Genomic DNA, 16,220 nt, shown 5'->3' with positions numbered 1-16,220 from the left:
CAGCTGTGGCACATTCAGCTCATCCCACACCTCAGGAAACATCCGCTGGGAAGTAGAGCTGGACAGAACCTCTAGAGGTGCTCTGATCCAGCAGTATTGGGTTTATTTGGAACCTCAAGGCCCTAGGGGTGGTAGGAGAAAAGATTTCCTTCTCCAGTCATGCTTGCACACACCCCAGACTTCCAGGGAAAGAGGAACACTCTGCTTGATTTTCCCACACTGCTCCCCAGCCTAGGACCCACTCTCTGCGCTCTGTGGGTGAGGGTTTAATGTCCAGGTTCCCCTAAAACTCACTTTCAAATGGCAAAGGGAGGTTCTCCAGTGTAAAGAGCAGAAAACAAATGGTCAGGAGCTCCATGGCCAGGGTCAGGCAGAGCAGCACCATGTTAAAAGAGGAAGCTGTGGAGAGAAACACAAATAAGAGGGACCCACATCAAGCACGGCCCATAAAATGTCCATGAACCAGCAGCAGAGTTCCTAAATCAACTGAGGCTTGTTTGATTAAACCGAGCAGCCCCAGCTCTGATTTCCCTGTCGGTGGAGGAACAAACAGGCACAGCCAGGGTCTGTTCAGTCCTCAGGTTCCACGGACACGCTGCCAAACCCTTGATCTGCCAGGACACTGTGCTCACACGGAAAACACTTCTCTGGCAGCCAAGCAGGTTCTGATTTACACCAGCTAGGCTGGAGTGTGGCTATGGATTGGTGCCAGTGGCCCAGTGTGTCAAACACTTTCACCTGATTTGATCCTTTTATTTTCTTTGAAATGTTCTTCCATTCCCTTGGGGCTGTTTCTCCTAAGCCCAGCTCAGCTTCTGTTACTGGCTGTGGGCAAAACATCTCCATTCTTGCCTAATCAGAGCAACAGGCAGAGCTGGGCCTCCCTCACTGGTGCATCTCCACGGAGCAATCACAGGAGGATTCATGATCTGACCCCAGACGCCCCTCCATAAACATCCCATGTGGTTCTGAGACTTACCCAAAATGATTAAAAAAGCATTGAGCACCAAAAAGGCAACGGAGCCAGCAGCGAATCCCTCGGTGTTCCCCGCCCCGATGTCCAGCAAGTGGCCTGAAACAGGAGCAGCACATCTGGTTACGAGCAAACCACAAAGAGCAGCATGACAGGAGAGTGGCAGAGCCTCAGCTGGGATTACCACAGCTCCAGCTGTTGGATGGTGGCCTCCCAAAAGCCCTCCCTCACCGACACCCGCTGCTTCTGCCACCCGAAGTGTTTGAGTATTAACTGTGGGGCTGGTGACGGTTATCCAAAAAAAGCTCTGGATTTCACCTCCAGCTTGGAATACTCAGAGCCTGGCTGGACACTTCAGCAGCTCCTGCCACACGTCCCAAGCCACAGCTTTAAGCGTCCCCACAGGTGCTCACTTTAAGAGCACCTGGCACAGAGGCTGTGTGAACACTCTGCCCACCTGGAGCAAAATGCAACTTTTAAGAGCCAGGCTCAGCTTCTGAGAGCTTCTTTCATGGCTGTGACCAGCTGGGATAGATTTCTCCAGGCTCCTGAAGGAGAAATCCAGAACCTGGAGTCTCCCACTGCCTAAAAGCATCTCCTGAGTTGTTATTCTGAGATAACAGCCCAGAAACAGCCCTGTCTCACAATGTTTGTGCAAGGGAATCTTAGGCTTTTATTGGAGTTGAAGACACAACTTGGACTCCTGGAACTGAGAGCACCAAGTGCCTGCAGCAATGGCAACCCAGTGCAAACTGGGGTGATTGGTGAATCTTCCAAGGAGGAATATCAGTAAACCTGATGTCACTGACTCTCCTGAAAGAAGGAATTCCGTTGGAGAAAGCAATCTGAAATTCCCAAGGAGCACCCCTTAAACCAGGAACCATCCTGTGCTTTACCTGCCAGGCGCAGCCAGGTCCAGGCTGCCCAGAAGGCAGCGTAGCAGAAGGGGAGCACAGACCCGAACCTCTTCCCGCCCTGCACCTGGATCCGGCACACAAACAGCTGCCCCAGGGTTCCCGGGATGAGCACGAAGGGGATGGAGAGCTGCTGCCTGCCCGGGTCACCCACGCTGCCCTGCACGGCAGCGGCCGCAGCCAGGCCATTGCAGATGTAGAACAATGAGTCCGGCACGGCAGCGCTGGTGCCGCTGGGGATGTCCTTGGACCTCGAGAGCCAGGTGTGGACAGCTCCCAGCGTGGCCTGGAGAGCTGAGCTGGGCATGGCCTGGGTGCCCACGGGAATCAGAGCCTTCTCCCCAATGGAGTTGATGAGGCTGGCGAAGGTGGCGTACAGGGAGAGCGCGGTGCAGAGGCTGCAGGCAGCCCCCAGGAAGGGCCGGGCGCCGGGCAGTGGGATCTGGTGGATGAAAGCCGAGGTGAGGAGGATGAAGGAGGCATTCTGCAGCATCTCCAGGGTGTCTTTGTGGGTCGACATCAGAAACAGCAGGCAGGCAGTGGCCAGGAAGAACCACGCTCCAAACATTCCCAGCCTGCTGTCCTGAGCCGCGGGCAGGCCGAGGAAGGCGGTGAGCACTAACTCCTCCCAGGACATCACCAGCCAGAGGAGGCTGTGGACACCAAACTTGGTGGTGTGGTAGCCATCCCCTCTGAGGTAACTGTAGAAGCTGGAGAGCAGCTGGCAGCTGGAGATGATGGAAATCCATGCTGCTCCCACACAGAATGTCTTCATGTACCCAAAGAAATAAAAGGCAAATATAAAGGGCGACACGGTGTCGCAGATGTTCCCCAGGGCCATCGGCTCCGCATACTTGGTGTTCTTCTTCTTTTCTTCCCCGAGGGCCTTGGAGGAGCTTTTCTGTGCCGATCCCAGCAGCAGGACGTTGAAGAGGGGGTGCCCAAAGCCGGGCAGGACGTACCTCTGGGTGATGCCCTTCAGGAGCAGAGCCACAGCTCCGTACAGCCCGCACACGACAATGCCCAGCTCCAGAACCCCAGACACCACCAGGGCCCAGTCCCCGAAGAGCGCGGCTGTCTCGAAGCCCAGGGCAAGCGCGATGGCCCCGAAGATGAAGGGCATGATGTAGTTGACGGTGGCCGAGCAGAAGGACAGGATGAAGGAGATGGCAATGTAGGCCACCAGCCCAGCCACGGCACTCTGGCTGGCCGAGAGCAGGGCTGTGCCGGCAGCTGGGAGCTGGCTGGCATTCCCAGAGGGAAGCGTTGTGTTCTCCGGGGAGGGATACGCGGCAGACAGGACCTTTGTGGCCCCGTAGCTGCTCCACAGAGCAGAGAAGGTGAGGAAGGCTGTGCCTCCAAGGTGGTCATACTTGCGGAAGGCAAGAAATCCGGCCAGGAGCTGGACAAAGCCTCCAATCAGGATGAGGTGGACACCTGAGGGATGCAGGAAGGGGTCAGGTGTGAAGCCAAGTACAAAAATGCTGGAGCTGCAGGAAGCTCTAGGGCACACCCCACGGCAGGTCCCATGGCCTTCCTGTGAGCAGCCCTGTGGCCTCTGCCTGCCCCTCTTCCCACCTTTATGGGAAACTTCTCTGTGTGCCCCCTAAGCCCCTTGGCTCAGTGTGGTGAGCAGGCCCCAGGGACACTTTGGATCTAGCAGGGAATGGCATGTGGAATATTTGGCCCAGTGGCTGGGGAAGGAGGAGCAGCCATCCCCAGGAGCACACTGACCTGTGTGGATGGACACAGCCCACATTTCCCCACCATCCCACCTGTGGTAGGCACTGGCCCATGGAGATGACCCTCAAAGAGCTCAGGGGACGTTCAGCCCCACCCACGCCACCCTGAGCAGCAGCACCCACCTGCCAGGACCTGCTCTGCTGCCTGAGGCCCGAGGCCAGTGGTGGCCACGGTGAAGTTCTGCAGGCACAGGAGGAAGGCGCTGACCACATTGCCGAGCAGCCCCAGCACCCCCGGTTCGCTGTAGAAGACGGCGGCAAAACCCTTGGCGCTGGCCATGGCCCTTCCAGACAAAACAGCAGAGTCAGCCCTCGCCCCCACAGCCTCCCTGGCCATGCCCTCTGCACTGGGCTTGGGCGCCTGGCCAACCTGCAGAGCCGTGCCCCTGCCCTGAGCAGGGCCAGGCTGGTGACAGGCTCAGGTGTTTCCATGTTCCTCCCCGCTCCTCAATGCAGACAAAGGCTCGATTCAAAGCACCACTTGAGGTGCCTACTTTCCGCAGCCCTATCCAGAAAAAACACACACAACCTATTTAGGCGACCGGGATTCCTGGCAAAAACATGTTTAGGTGCCCCAAAGCGCTGCAGGTGGTGGTGATGGTTGCTGTCCCCTGTTCTCCAGGCTGCTGGAGATGGAGACACATGAATAGCCCAACATAAACCAACAAACATCCAGACAAAACCCACAAGGTATTTTTTGAGCCGTTCCAGGACGTTTCTTATCCACTGTTGCAGACAAACAGGGCAGGCATGGTGCGCACACACACTGTCTCCCTTCCAGATGGAATTTTCCAGCTCCATCCCTTTCTTGAAACCCCAGTGACTAAATAGGCTATTTTCAAACCCTTCATATTTCTCCCATGAACTTGTCTGTTTGCAGGCAGCCCCCACATTTCCACTCCTCGGCACTCCTGGGTACCAGGAGCTGAAGTTTTCTCTCTGGAGGGTTTTGTTGGGAAACAAAGATGAAAATAAAACAGTAATGTTCTTGTTATTTGGGTATTTTTAGAATATTTGGTGAGCTAAAAAAGCTGGAAAGGGAGAAGGTGATGTATTCTGTTCTCAGCCATTCCAAAGAACCCTTTGGAAAGGGAGGAAAGCTCCACAATTGTCAGGGGGAGTGAGGAGGAGGGAAGGAGCACCACCCAAAGAAAAATAATGTGGGAATAATAACAAACCTAAATCCCAGGATCACACAAATGCTCAGGCCAAATTTACATTTTGCAAACATCAGTACCCTCTGGACTCTCTTGTTCTGCTAAAAACCCCAGTGTTTTCCTCTCTCCATTTATTCTAAAGGATGTCACTTCCCCAAAGGAAGAAGGATGAAGGGTAAATCGACTCTGACAGCTCCAAACTGCTTTGGCAACATCAACTCTCATCAAATAAGGAAAGGCTAAAAACGTCCAAGCAAAGCTTGGGGAACAATGAATTATTCAATTACTTGGTTGTGCTAAAGGCTGCATTTTGGGTTCAGAGAGGGAGATGCACCAGATCCCAGCTCCCAGGGAGGAATTCTCTCTTTTCCCATCAAGGCACTGCCTTTAAGGAAGTCCCAAGTAATGCTGTGCCCTTGGGTAGAGCTGAGCGGATTCTGTGATTTTGTCTCTTTTATTGTTTTAAATGACACTTCTATATAAAGAAGCAGTTTGGTTTAAATGGTTATACTTGGAAATGAGCCACAAAATTAAGCTCCTCCAGATGTTTTGCCCTGAAACAGCCCAGCCAGTGGCTCAAAGGCACACTCAGAGCCCCTGATTGGAGTGGGTCCCAGGAAGAGGGTAAGATGGGATTTGGGAGGGAGATGGGCTGGCCAGGTGACTCCTTGGCTCCCAGCAGTGGTTTTTGATTTGCCAAAGCTCATTTTGTTGTTTCTTTCTGAAAACAGGCCTGCAACAAAGAGCTGGGGCTGGGGAGGGAAGGAGAGACAAAACTCACTGGGATGTTTTCCACTTCCAGTGCAGGCACGGGAGAAGGGAGGAAGACAAACAACAGATCATGCTGTCAGGCTAAGGGGAAGGATTTGAGATGATCCAGACCAAGACGTGGAAAAGGAGGAGGAAAAGTTTTGGGGTTGGAACCAGCTGCAGTTGAACCCACTGCTCACACCCACCCCCCACACACCAACCCAGGCTCATGGTCCCTGCCCTGAGACATTGGGCAAAGGTCCCTGGGCACTGTCCCTGCCTCTGTTTGCTGCAAGGTCAGGACACATCAAACTGGGAAAATCCTCCTGGTGTTGCCTCAGGAGCAGCAGCACCAGAATGCTGAGGGCTGCACTGAGCTGGAAAAATGAGGCCCAGCAGGGGAACTCCCAGGGGGGTTCCCTGATCGAATATGCCCTGGTTTGGCCCTGGGATAACCCCACCCATGGGTGCTGTCACTGGCCCTAAGGACCCATTTCTCCACACACACCACAGAGCCCTGGTGGTGCAACAGAATAACGCGGGGCTGTGCAGGAGGCAGGGGAGCAGATGGAAAATCCCTCTCCCCCCGGTGGGATTAGCAGCTCTCTGCAGCCCAAGGCACCAGCAGCACAGCCACTGTCCAGGGAACCACGGGATGGAGATGTCCCCGTGCTGAGGAGGCATCTGGACACCTGGGGTGCTGCCTGAGAGCTGCATCTCCCGGAGGGATGGGGCAGCCCGGGATGATCCTTCCCTTGCTCAAATCCCTCGCGCAGCGAGGCCAAAGCGAAAGCCACACCCTCCCTCATCCTGCCCCTTCCACCTTCTTTCCTCTCCCTGCCTGCCCCCGACATCCCTCACCCTGGGGGTTGCAGGAATGCTGTGTGAGGTCCTCCCTCCCTCCTGGCTCTTGGCCCCCGCTGATCTCGGAGCCACATGGGACAGGCTCTGCACACCACTTCCTTCACTCCCTGTTATCCTCACAGCAACTTCCCTCCACCCCCTTCCAAGAAAGGTCATTCCTATCTCATCCCATTTCCATGGGGTTCTCAAGTTTGCAGGAATCTCTCTATGCATCCAACAGCTGCTGCTGCTTCTCTGTGACCAATGTTAACAAGAATATTCCAGGGCACGGGCATTCTGACCCGAAGAGGCTGGAGCAAGGCTCCCCACGCCATGGACACATCTGCAAAGACCAAATCACTCCGTTTTCACTCATCCCCTGTGGCACCTTGCCATTAGTTTTCCATCCCACCTTGTTAGTGATAACAAACATTTACAGAGCTCTGAGGAAACACTGCTTCTCTCCAGATAAACACGGAAAGAGAACCAAATTCATTTTGGATAAACACACAGTGAGATGAACAGTGCACAGCCACAACACACAGCTGGATTTCACATCACAACCCTGCCTCTCCTCTGGTGCAAACCACAATGGAATTGCCAGGGATGCATTGCTGCAGCAAAGGTCTGCATGGGAGTTAGTAAAGAATCCAATTTTAAATAAAGGTGTGTCCCACCAGGCTGTTACTCTGCCCAAAATAATAAATGTTCCCAGGTTCCACTGCTGAACAAAGCAAAGAGCCGTGGTATTCCCCCACAATCCAAACATTGCTTTGGGAGCAAAGGCTCCCGGTGTTCCCTGGAAGCTCCAGGGTACACTCCCAGTTCAGTGACCCAGCAGAGCTGGAGATGGAGAAGGAAGAGAGCTGGGAAAGACTCAGCCAAACACCCAAACACTGAAGGTATTCAAGAAAAGCATCCAAGAAAACCACCACTGCCTCACTTCTGCCTCTGCAGCTGGGATTTACCTGCTTTGGTGACACTTCAGCTCAATGGGAGGATGCTCTTGTCCCTCTCATTTCCTGGTAAATCCCACTTTTATAGTCCTCCTCGGGAGGAGGAGCCTGGAGCCAGTTGCTTCACCCATTGGCACCTGTGGCACTTTGGAGACGGGAGTTTCCTTGAACCTTGTCAGTTATTGTCTGAAATCTTTATTTATTTCCTGAAACTGGGGGTGTGGGGGGGGGAGGTTTCCCTTCTGTCCAGCAGGGTCAAACCACCCCTCTTCACGGATTCCCCCCACCCTCTGGCTCCCCAGGGGCTGATGTCATCCCCCTGGAAATTCAGTTGCACAAAACAGAAAGCAAATTGCCTTTTGGACGCAGATATAAACCCTGCCACCAGCACCTTCCAGACACACACCTCTGCCATCCCTCGCACCGAGCACACCGAGCCGGGAAAGGCACTGGGAAAAGCAGCCACCAGCATGCTCTACTCCATCTTCCAGGTAAAACTCTTCCATGCAAACCCTCTCCATCCCTGAGCTCGCCTTTTGCACTTTAAGGAGGAAATGTTGCTTTCCGAGCAGTTCCTCTGCTGGTCCACCTGATTGTGGCATTAAACGGGAACCTGCCCCAAAATTAACAAATTCCAATGGTTTTTAGAGTCACTTAATTCAGCTACTGACCTTTTCCTGCCATCTTGCTCCTTTCATGTGTCCCAAACATCCCCTGGACCGTGCCATGTGGAGATTGTTGTTGTTGGGATGTGCTCTGTGGGTTCTGCTCCTTGTGCCCACTCTGAGCTGATCCCACTCGCTGCAGGATCTTGTGACAGGGCTGCAAAGGCTCTGCTGCCCCTTCGACTGTGTGCCTTTATTTCCCTGGATTTTCTTGGCATTCCTGCTGGACGCAGCTTTGGAAAATATTTTTCTCCCTCCTTTAAATATGTCATTACTTTTACGTGTTCATTTGATCTGTGAGTGTTTCACGATGAGAGGCACAACCAGGAAAACTGCTCTGAGAAACCTTCCAGCAGCTCCAGTGACAAATTCCTTCTCTGTGTCTCTCCTCTAGAAATCCCAGAAGTTCTTGTCAAGCTCTCGGCAAGTCCACAAAACTGCTGCCCACGGTTTGTATCTGTCAGCATTCTCCATCCTTTCCTAGCGAGCATCCCTAAATAATTGCTGGAAAAGAAGGTGCTGGGCTGAGCATGCCCAGAGAAATCCTCAAATCCTTGGAAGGAAAGGCTTCCAAAAGTTTAGGGGTACTTTGGTGCTTCTTGCCCTCGGGGATAAAGGACCAGGAGAAAAGCAGCAAAGAGTAAAAATGTGGATTGTTAGTCCTGTGCTAAACCAGATCTTTAACTGGTTTAGAACCAGACTTTCCAAATTCTTTGACCACAAATATAAGATGTCGAAAGGGTGGCTCAGATCCTTAACTCCTTCACTTGTCACTGCTTCCTACTTACACCTGATCCTACCCTGGGCATTGCCTGGAGACATTCATGGATCTCTTTCTGTGGCTCCAGCACCGCCCAGCTTTGGATAAATTAACCACACCTTGGCTGTGTAGACACTTGGTCTATTTTGTCTCTTAACTTGGTTTGTCTATTAACTAATCTTAAAATATCCTTTGTTTTATTATGCTTATTAAGTTATTTCTAAAAGTTTTCTTGGTTTAGTATAAGTTTAGTATAAGTTTATTAACTTCTTTTAAAAAGAGCTCTTGGTTTATTGTAAGTTTATTATAGGTTTATTAACTCATTTTAAAATATATTCTTAGTCTATTGCCTCAATTTATTTTAAAATGAGTTATTAACACAATAAATGCAAAGAATGTTGCTTAATGAGACCTGAGGACAAGAGAAATAATAATCCACAGGGATTTATTTGGTCTTGTATCAAATTTAATTTTTTTATGAAGTCCTGCCATACCAAGAGGAAAACCCCGGAGTCATGGAATGCTTTTAGCCGAAGGGTTAAAAGCCCCGCTGCCTGCTGAGGTGACAAAGAGCATTTGATGCCAACCCTGGCTGGGAGGAGCCAACCCAGCTTTTCTGGGTGCTGGGTGATTGGAGCAGATTTTCCTGCAGCCTCTCCAAGCCCTGACATCACCGCTCCTGCTCCGGGAGGGTGCGGAGGGACCCAGGGATACTCCGGGGGGACCCGGGCTGGGCTCGGCAGCGGGTCCCGGAGTGCTGAGTGCCGGGATTCCTATAGGAACGCGGTCCCCGGAGGGGGAATGTTCTCCCGGTGAGTCAGGCGGTGATGGCATTCCCAGCTGTGTTTACAGGAGCCTCAGACTGGGCTCGAGGTGAGCCCGAACATGAGCCAGCGCTCCGTGAGTCACTGATGTGACATTTCGGGATGAATCCAAACTAGGGATATTAGAGAATGGTCGTTTCATTAATTGCCATGTTTGCTGTTCCAAAACCAAAGCCTCTTGCGTACCTGCCGATCTGGATGAACTTTCCTCTTAGAGCAAAGTTTGTTTGTTTTTTTTTTTTTTTCACCTGTGATTCATTTAATTTGGACATTAATTCATCTTTTATCTCCATCTGTGTGTGCACCCCCACATCCACCCATGAGTAAATGTTTGGATTTGCCATTCTGCAAATGTCCACATGGAATTTTATTTTTCCTGCTCTCCTGTGCACTCTCAAATTAAAAGTATAAATTGTAACAGGCCATAGCAATTTTCATTCTGTGAGTTATAAATATAATTATATTCATTATATTCTGTATTTGAACTATAGAATTTAGGATAATTTTATAAATTATAAATTACTATATGAATTATAAAAATTATTATATAAAATTAATATAGAATAATGATATATATATATAATCTAAACAAGGCAGTTTTTTCACTGAAATTAAAACATACAATAGACACAAACTGGGTATTTTCCACAGAATTTTAACTTACTTTTAATGATTAGCATCCTTTGGAGTACATAGAGCTTAAGAGCTTTGGTGTCTGAGTCAAGACACTTCAGTGTCTTGTAGGATGAAACACCTGGATAAATCCAGGTTTTGGGTCTAGTCCTGCTTTCCAAAAAATTATGGAAGTTTTGGATTTCTGTGGTCCACTCGTGTTTGGCTTTCCTCTGAATAAAGGGACATAATTTGTATTGATACCTCCCAAAAAATGGGTGTTGGAACCCCAGGGTGAGGGGATGGGGCTGAGCTCTGAAGTTTCTTCACCTGAACCTTCTGGAAGCCATCCCAGGAGGAGCCCAGAGCATCTGTGGAATATGAAATTTTATGTATAGAACATATGGAACCAGAGAGTATCCCAAGTTGGAAGGGAGCCACGGGGATGATGAATTCCAGCTCCCTGCCCTTGCAGGACTCCCCAAACTCACGCACCTGGCTCGGGCAGGTGCAGTTCCCTGAGCCTGGTGACACCAGGGGCGCAGAGCTGCGGTGCCAGCGCAGGGCTCACCGCTGTCCCTGTCCCCTCCCCGTGTCCTGGCGCTGCAGTGGCCGCCCGGAGCGCTCCCGAGGACACAGTGACCAGCAGCTTTGCCTCATTCATCCACGCGGCGCGGCCTGAGCACCTGTCCCAGACCGTGCGGCAGAGGAGCAAGAGGATGATCCTGGACAGCATCGGTGTGGGGCTCGTGGGCAGCACCACGCACGTCTTCGACATCGCCCTGCGCTACTGCCGGGTAGGGACAGCCCCGCCACCGCCACTGCCACCAGCTCTGCCACCACCACCAGCACTGCCACTGCCACTGCCACAGCCACTGCCACTGCCATCCCCACTGCCACCACCTCTGCCACCACCACCACTGCCACTGCCACCGCCACTGCCACCACCTCTGCCACCGCCACTGCCACTGCCACTGCCACTGCCACCACCTCTGCCACTGCCACTGCCACCAGCTCTGCCACCACCACCCCCACTGCCACCACCACTGCCACCGCCACTGCCACTGCCACCACCACCCCCATTGCTACCGCCACCCCCACTGCCACAGCCACTGCCACTGCCACCACCTCTGCCACCACCACCACCACTGCCACTGCCACTGCCACCACCACTGCCACTGCCACTGCCATGGCCGGGATTATTCCCGGTGGCTGCTGGGGCTGGGGGTGGCTGGCACTATCCCTGTTCCCTCTGATGCCTTGTGAAAGCTGCCCTAGAACAGAGACTAGATGGAGCTAAAGAATAAAGCAGGGATTTATTAGGAGGCTTCAATCGATTCACCTTGGGCAGCACAAGAGCCCAGCCAGGGCTGCACCCCAGGTGAACCCAAAATAGTCACGAAATGTACGACAGCTCACAGGGTCCCACACCACTCTAAGCCTTGGTCCACCAGCACACTGGAGTTAATTGCCCAACTATAACCCCAGCCTGCGAAGTCCCAACCTTCCTGCTTTTCTCTCTTCAGTCCACATTGTTTATGCTCTTGGGCCTGAGACTTGGATCATTTGTCCTTGGTCCCCAGCTGGAGAAGGAATTGTTTTGTCTCCCTACTCTGTGAAGAGAGCTCACCATCCCCTATTGTGAAGCCCAGACCCATACACTAAAGCAGCTCAGAATCTGAAAAATATAAAAGCTAAAACATGAGGCATCACTTCCAGGGCTCCCCTGACATTCCCTCCTTTCCACAGGAGCTGTACTCCTCCATGGCTGTGAGCTCAGTCTATGGAAAGCCAGGAGTGAAGCTCTCCCCGACGCTGGCTGCCTTCACCAACGGCGTGGCGGTGAGGCTGGATCTTCCCAGGGGATCTGTGTTCCCAGATTTTCTGAGGGGGATTTGTGCTCCTGGATCTTCCCAGGGGGATCTGTGCTCCCAGCCCTTCCAGGGGAATCTTTGCTCCTGCCTTTTCAAGGGGGGTTTGTGCTCCCAGCTTTCCCAGGGTAATCTGTGCTCCCGGCTTTCCCAGGGGAATTTGTGCTCCTGGCTCTTCCAGGGGATTCTGTGGTGCCAGGAATTAGCATTCCAGGAAGCAGAGTGGTCACTGGTGGGGAACAAAAGCTGGGAATCTCCTGGCTTTTAGAGGAGCCAAATCACCCTGTGGGGACACTGAGTAGAGGCTTTGGCAGAATTTCCTCAGGAATATCAGCAGGGAGCCCTCATTCCCTCAGCGTCCAGCCAGCACATTCTCACCTCTGTTTCCCTGGCAGACTCATTCCATGGATTTTGATGACACCTGGCACCCTGCCACTCACCCCTCTGGGGCTGTCCTGCCGGCTCTCTTGGCAGCTTCCCAGATGCTCCCTCCCAACACCAAACCCAACGGCCTGGATTTCCTGCTGGCTTTCAACGTGGGCCTGGAAGTGCAAGGGAGGCTCATGCACTTCTCCACTGAGGCTCACGATATTCCCAAAAGGTAAAGCTCCTGTTCTTCGCTGAGGATGAAGAGAGTTGGCGAGTCTGGGTTTTAAAATGTTCATTTAGGTTAAGCCAAGTTTAAGTCCAGTTTAATTTAGTTCTACCCCAGGGTAAAGTCTTAATGAGAGCCAAATGACAGAGGTGATTGCACCATGCACTTATTTGGTGATTTCCAGAGATTTTGTCTCAAAAATAGCCCTCAGGAAGACTCCCAGGGAGACTGCAGTGCCATTGTCTGACCCAGCCAGGGCAGGATCCCAGAATTAAGCAGTGTTTGGTGGTGGGCATGGCCCTTGGGCCAACTGCTGCCACCAGCAGTGCCCTGGTGTGATCCAAGCAATGGAATCAAACAGGAACTGTTCCCTTGGGTGTGTTTGAGGCTGAATTATTTGTTTGAGGGATAGAAAGTTTGGCTGTGTGGACACAAACCATGGCATCTCCTGGAGATAGTTCAAATTGCTTTTTGGAGATACTGAGCTCACCCTGGTGTTTCTGACGAGGTTTCAAGGAGAAACTCCATTTTCAGACTGAATTTACATTAATTAACTCTAAATTCAGAGTTAAACTAAGCTGAAGTAAAACTTTGATTTTAAAGTTAAATTATTAGTTAAAATTTATTGTTAAATTCTGAGTCAGGTGAATCCCACCCGCACCAAAACCATGAGGGAGTTCCACTGGCTGATGGGTCTCTCATTTCCCATTAATTTTTCTGTGGGAGGGGTCCTTTGGTGTTCCCTGTGCCAGGCAGCCAGGGCTGCTCATTCCTGCCATTCCCCTGCAGGTTCCACCCTCCCTCGGTGGTGGGCACCCTGGGCAGTGCCGCGGCCACGGCCAAGCTGCTGTCCCTCAGCTCAGCCCAGTGCTGCCACGCCCTGGGCATCGCCGCGTCCCTGGCCGGGGCACCCATGGCCAACGCTGCCACCCAGGCCAAGCCGCTGCACGTGGGGAACGCCACCCGCCTGGGCCTGGAAGCCGCTCTGCTGGCGGGCCGAGGCATGGAGGCCAACCCCTTGATCCTGGATGACATCCCTGGGTGCTCGGGGTTCAGTGCCTTCTACAGCGTCTACCAGCCCAAACCGCTGTCCGCACCCGGCGAGCACCACGAGTTCCTCCTGGAAAAGCAGGACATTGCCTTCAAGCGATTCCCAGCCCACCTGGGCATGCACTGGGTGGTGGATGCTGCCTTGTCCGTCCGGAACCTCTTCATCAACTACGCGGGGTCCTTCTCCCCCTCTCTGATCCACACCATAAGGCTGAAGATCCCGGTGTCCAAGTACATCAACCGGCCTTTCCCCAGCTCGGAGCATCAGGCGAGGCACTCCTTCCAGTTCAACACCTGTGCTGCCCTGCTGGACGGCGAGGTGGGCCTGGGCTCCTTCTCTGAGAGCAGCATCCACCGGCAGGAGCTCAGGGAGCTGCTGGACAAGGTGGTGGTGGAGCACCCTGAGGACAACGTGGCCAACTTTGACAAGATGTACGGAGAGGTGGCCCTGCTCCTGCACAGTGGGGACGTCCTGACGGGCAAATGTGACACTTTCTATGGGCACTGGAGGAAGCCCCTGAGCAAAGAGTCACTCCTGAAGAAATTTCGATCCAACGCCTCCCATGTGCTTCCAGAAGAAAAAATAGAAGCCATCATCACTCTGGTGGACAACCTGGAGAACCTGTCAGACAGCTCCCAGCTGGCCTGCAGCCTGTGAGGGGACAGCATGGGGGCTTGGTGAGGGGCTTGTCCTGGTGAAGCTGTGATTCCTTTCTTCATTGGTGCTTTCCTACTGATTCCCAAGGACAGGCAAGTTCCCACCCCTTCCAGTAGATAATTCCAAAGGAACCCACAAGGCAGGAGGTGTGTCTGGGTTAGCACACAGAGTAAACTTCAACTCCTGGTTGGTGCTGGCTGAGGAACTGAAAGGCCACCATAAGTATAAAAAAATTCCCATGGAAATCTCTGAGAATCCTGGGGTATCATCCAGTTCTCCAGAAGGAATGGTGCTTGTGCATTTCTTACAGCTGGATTCTGAACGTCTTCCGTGCAGAATGCCTGACTGCTGAGTCTGGGAAGAGAAGGAAGTTCAGCTGCAGAGCCTGTGCTTTTCTTACTGCTCTTCTGGGCACTTTTGGGGTCGGGGTCAGGCAGTCCGACTGGCCACAGGAGAAATCCATTCTTGCTGCAAACAGCCCTGCCTGCAGAACTCTCCAGCACAGAGGGATTATTTTCCTTCCCAGTGAAAGCCTCCCATTTCTCCAACCTGTGGGCAGTGATTGCCACTTCTCTGTGTACAAAGGATGGTTTGTGGACCCTTGAGACCTGGATGTCTTTTCTGAAGGGGAGACAATTGGTAGGTGAGGAATCCTATATCCGTTCTACACCCTGACGGTGATCCCTGCCCATCCCAAGGCTGTCTCACACCATTCCTCCTGGCTTTCCCAAGCTTTCCCAGGCACCTCTTCTGAGCTGGCCCACCAGATGGCCCATGGGCTTTTCTGGGAGGTGACTTGGGTACATACACTGTGACTCCCACTGGGAAACTCCTGTTTCCCTCCTGTGAGAGGAGGGGAAGCTCATTGAGACTCAGCTCTTAACTCATCTTTCCATGAAAATGGATGAAATCTGGAATCTGTGCTCGTGAGCAGCCATTCCCTGGAAGACTCCTTCCCCTGCACCCTCCCTGAGTGGTGAGATGGAGAACTCAACATTTCTTCACATTAAACACTGGGGTTGCTGATCCAAAGAGCTCCTTTCCAATATGATTGCGATAAAATTGTGGAATCTGCTGTGGGAATCAGTATTCAAGAGGGATGACATGGGAGCAGACAAGAAGGAAGATCCTTTTCTCTTGCTGGTCGTGGTTTGTGCAGGGAATGAACCATCCAGAAGAAAACTGTTTTCCCACCTCTGTTCATCCACTCTCTCCCACTGTCCAATATTGACAATGAATCTTGCTGAATAAAGAACTGAATTAAATTCATTTTCTCCAGAAAGATTTAATGCTGCATTATGAAAACCATTAGTTTTAATTGGATTACTCACAATACAGAGGCTTTTCCAATAGATGGGGAGCCCAACAAAGGCTGGGGCAGGGACAGCTGCAGTGCTGGCCTGTGGCCAGTGGTTCCTCCAGGGAAAAACCTTGAGCCCCACAGTTTCTTTCTCCCAGAGACAACCACAACCATCAGCCAGCAAAGCCTCCAGTGCTCCAACACCATCACTCTGAGTGAAGTTCATCCATCATTCCAAATACTTGCTAAATTTCCTTTACAAGTTTTGAGTTTCCTGTGGTTTGGGCCAGGTTTGAGATCCCCAAAAGTGTCATTCCATGTTTCACCCTGTGGTGAACAGGAAAGCCATGGAGCCAGGCAGGTCCACCAGGCCAGCCAGCACTTAAAGGGATCAATGTGTGGGACTGAACCAAGGTGGGCTTCAGTGGAAGGAATGAAACCCTCTCCCATGGGCTTTGGCCCTCTCCCATGGGTACTGACCCTCTCCCATGGGCTTTGGCCCTCTCCCATGGGTACCGACCCTCTCCCATGGGCTTTGGCCCTCTACCAT

General features: G+C 52.3%; 1 protein-coding gene across 1 annotated transcript; it reads left to right on the top strand.

Moving 5' to 3' along the window:
• Nucleotides 1–9,587: 9,587 nt before the first annotated feature.
• On the top strand, nt 9,588–14,370 carry LOC128814559 (cis-aconitate decarboxylase-like). The gene is made up of 5 exons (XM_053990503.1): nt 9,588–9,633; nt 10,806–10,993; nt 11,946–12,038; nt 12,463–12,668; nt 13,452–14,370. Exons 1-5 carry the CDS (start codon nt 9,588–9,590, stop codon nt 14,368–14,370), a joined length of 1,452 nt encoding a protein of 483 aa, XP_053846478.1.
• The last annotated feature ends 1,850 nt before the right edge of the window (nt 14,371–16,220 follow it).

Source organism: Vidua macroura, chromosome 14 (assembly GCF_024509145.1).
Source record: "Vidua macroura isolate BioBank_ID:100142 chromosome 14, ASM2450914v1, whole genome shotgun sequence".
NCBI classification, from domain to species: Eukaryota; Metazoa; Chordata; class Aves; order Passeriformes; family Viduidae; genus Vidua; species Vidua macroura.
This window is presented reverse-complemented; position numbering and strand designations above follow the sequence as displayed.

Excerpts from the sequence above, each read along its gene's own strand:
- LOC128814559 (XM_053990503.1), top strand. The coding sequence starts at position 9,588 with ATGGCATTCCCAGCTGTGTTTACAGGAGCCTCAGACTGGGCTCGAG. Across the intron at positions 9,634-10,805 it reads AGCCTCAGACTGGGCTCGAG|TGGCCGCCCGGAGCGCTCCC; the intron begins GTGAGCCCGAAC and ends CTGGCGCTGCAG. Across the intron at positions 10,994-11,945 it reads TCGCCCTGCGCTACTGCCGG|GAGCTGTACTCCTCCATGGC; the intron begins GTAGGGACAGCC and ends TCCTTTCCACAG.